Below are 3,720 nucleotides of genomic sequence, written 5' to 3'. Positions count from 1 at the left end.
ATACTAAACTGACATGCTAGGTTGTTGGTAAAAAATTAAAAAAATTAATCATATTTGATTCTTAAATTATTGTATTAGGTGACTCACCAAAAATTGTAACGTATCTTTTCCTCCTAAATCTTAGCTTCGTCAACACTATAGCGAGATTTTAACCCACTCTCAATTTACTCTAGGCACAAAAAACTACTATATTCCCTTGTCAAGTGGTAACTGCACCAATGTACAAACGTGAAATCCATCTCCTCTACTGAATAGACTTTCAAGTTCCCATGCAAATATTTCTTCTCGAATAAGTGGGAATATGGAAAGTATGAAATCTCTCATCTCAGAAAAGATCTTCCAGGTCTTTTCCTTTAAGTCTTTTAAAGAGGTAAAAAAAAAAAAGAAATCATATAATAAACTGACATATTAGATTGTTGGCCATAAATAAAACAAATTAATCACACTTAATTCTTAAAATACTGTATTAGGTGATTCACCGAAAATTGCAACACATCGGATCTTATTAGTTTGAGTTGAACAAGATGAAATAACTGCACTTGACCTAGGGGGTCTACTTGTCCTTTTCAGACAAGAAGGTACCTTTTGTCACAGTCCCAGGACAAAGTACTATGTTTTCGCGATTGTATAACCTCGCCTCGTATGGTGCATTATGTAATCTTTAATTTCACCAAAACCTATCCCTCTGGCTGTCCGTATCTCAACCTTGCTCATCTTCGTCTTCGTCTAATTCGCCTTCCGGTTTGTGAATCGATCATGTCGGATTCGGAAATTCCACTGGAAGAAATCCGAGGAGATTACGGTTTCCCATTTTTCGGTGCGATAAGGGATCGTCTCGATTACTTCTACTTCCAGGGAAGAGATGAGTTCTTCCGCCACCGGATGCGCAAGTACCGGTCGACGGTCTTCAGGGTCAACATGCCACCTGGCCCATTCATCTCCTCGAACCCCAATGTCGTCGTCCTCCTCGACGCGATCAGCTTCCCCGTCCTCTTTGACACATCCAAGGTCGAAAAGAGGAACGTGCTTGATGGCACTTACATGCCCTCCACCGCCTTCACTGGCGGCCACTGTGCTTGCGCCTTTCTCGACCCATCCGAGCCCAAACACGCCACCATCAAACACTGGTTCCTGTCCCTCCTCGCGGCTCGGCGCAACGTGTTCATCCCAACCCTCAGGAGCTGCTTGTCGGATCTCTTTGTCGACCTAGAAGACGAGCTATCGAGCAAAGGAAAGCATCCTTCAACTCCCTCAATGACAAGATGTCCTTCAACTTTGTGTTCAAGCTCTTATGCGACCAAAAGCCCTCGAGCACAATTCCAGGGGCCAAAGGGGCAGCGATGTTCGACCTATGGATATTACTCCAGCTTGCCCCAATATCGTCCCTAGGGTTTAACAACATGGTCTTAAATTTCTTGGAAGATGTCATTTTCCACACTTTCCCACTGCCTCCGCTCTTAATTAAATCCTCTTACAAGAAGCTCTATGATGCATTTAGCGAGCATGCGTCTTCAGTTTTAGATGAAGCTGAGAGGCTAGGAATTGATAGAGACGAGGCGTGTCACAACCTAGTGTTCCTTGCCGGGTTCAATGCCTACGGTGGCATGAAAGCCACGTTGCCCATTTTGATCAAGTGGGTTGGGTCGGGAGGCGAGGATCTGCACCGCCGGCTCGCGAGGGAGATACGGTCGACCGTCGCGTCGGAAGGCGGGGTAACCCTCGCCACCCTGGACAAGATGAACCTGACCAAGTCGGTCGTGTACGAGGCTCTACGGATCGACCCCCCGGTCCCGTTCCAGTACGGGAAGGCGAAGCGAGACATGGTGGTCCGGAGCCACGACGCCGCCTTCCAGATCAAGAAGGGCGAGATGGTCTGCGGGTATCAGCCGTTCGCGACCAAGGATCCGAGGGTCTTCGATGACCCGGAGGACTTTGTGGGCGATAGGTTCGTCGGGGAGGGGGAGAAGCTGCTGAAGTACGTCTACTGGTCGAACGGGCGGGAGATCGACGATCCGACGGTGGGGAACAAGCAGTGCCCGGGGAAGGATCTGGTGCTGCTCACGTGCAGGGTTATGCTGGTGGAGCTGTTCCTCCGCTACGACACGTTCGGAATGGAATGCGGGAGCTTGCCTGTGGGTTCATCGGTGACATTCAAGTCGTTGACCAAGGCCACGAGTTTTTCTAAATGTTTCTAATTTTAAAGTCATCTCTTCTTTCTCTCTCTCTCTCCCTCTGTGAACCTTCTTTTCGTGCCTTTCACTTATGGAGGGGAGGGATTTGATCTAGATCTTTCCCTCCCCTCCCAGTTCCTTTTCCTTTTGTTTCCTTTTGTTTCTTTTCTAATTCTCCCAATCTAGTCTTAGATCCGGGAGCTTTGCTCTCCTGATTTTATATCTAGGAGCTTGTCTCTTTGATTTAATTCTAGATTTTGGAATTTTAATGAATAAGTATTCAGCCACCGATTTCAATGATATTCACAGCAACTTTGGTGTCAACTCTATGCTCATCTAATGTATTTTCATTCAAAGTTTTGATACTTCACATTTACTATAAGGCTTGCTCTCACAAGTGTTAGATTTGATATTTTTCAATGTGTTCATGTTGTTTCCGTATGGTGATGTTGTTGGGGACGTTGAATGTTAAATTATTACTCGAGTTTGAACATTTGTAAAAACGCAATTCGCTGGACTCTTGAAGATTTACAAAAAAGGAAAACAAAGTTTCTTTATCTGCGGAAGCTTGCAGAATCGGAAAGTGCTTATCTTCGTGGGGCTCAAAGTCAAATATTTGACTTTGGGCACACAATATTTCACGTCTGGCTTTGGGGCTTCTTTTAGCCGATGAAATAAAAAAGAGGAAAGAAGCCTCTGCACGTGAAATAGAAGAAGGTGGGCCCAAAAGTGTAAGACTTTGACTTTGGTGAGGGACCAGTCCTAACCCCATTAGATTGATAACCCATGAGACTACCAAATTGTCGCATACTAACGTTTTATTCATTTATTTGTTAACGTTGAACCTCTAAAGCATTCGGATTAGTAGAAATGGAAAAGACAAGCTAGAGGGTTAGTAATTCGCGCGTTGTGCTTGGCAAACGTATCGTAATTAATTTTGATCCAAGAGGAGTTACAGGACTGGTAATATACCAATCAGGAAGCTCGTCTAGTGCGCCATATTGAGATTGAATAGGGTAAGCTGTTTGAGTTCGCTTTTTGGCCTCAAAATCCATCCTTTCCATCTGACGTCTCTAGATAATCAAATTTAAGCTCCATTTGTTTCACAAAAACTAAATGATTTAGAAAATATTTTATTAAAAATAATCATTTTTATCACTTAAGATGATTGGTTAATTGAAAACATTTTCATTATCAACTATATTCTATATCTAAATATTTTTATAAATGATGAAAATATTTTTGTTTATTTATGTATGCGATACAAGCAATCGCTCTTAGGAAAATATTTTCCAAATCGGTCATTCTCCATAAAACAGACGGAGTCTTAGGCCTTCTAACTTCTCCATGGAGAGAAATGGTATTGTAAAAAAAAGGAAAAAGAAAGAAAAGTTGGTTAGATAACTTTGATCAAGGAGCGGCAACAATTGAATTATAGTTTCAACATCAAATTGTTTTCGACGAGAAATGGAACGTAGACGTAACTTAACATGCCAAAGATAGCTTATACCACCATTTCAAATGAAACATAAAAAAAATTCATTTCTGT

General features: G+C 42.7%; 1 protein-coding gene across 1 annotated transcript; it reads left to right on the top strand.

Annotated features, from left to right (window-relative positions):
* The first annotated feature begins 756 nt into the window (after positions 1 to 756).
* LOC104455403 (allene oxide synthase 3) lies at positions 757 to 2,195 on the top strand. Its single transcript, XM_039309359.1, is given in 2 exon segments — positions 757 to 1,216; positions 1,219 to 2,195. Coding segments are annotated over 2 exon segments (1,437 nt in total).
* Positions 2,196 to 3,720: the final 1,525 nt, after the last annotated feature.

The sequence above is a fragment of the Eucalyptus grandis genome, chromosome 3 (genome assembly GCF_016545825.1).
Source record: "Eucalyptus grandis isolate ANBG69807.140 chromosome 3, ASM1654582v1, whole genome shotgun sequence".
Taxonomy (NCBI): domain Eukaryota; kingdom Viridiplantae; phylum Streptophyta; class Magnoliopsida; order Myrtales; family Myrtaceae; genus Eucalyptus; species Eucalyptus grandis.
Note: the sequence above shows the minus strand (reverse complement) of the source record. Positions and strands in the feature narration are given on the sequence as shown.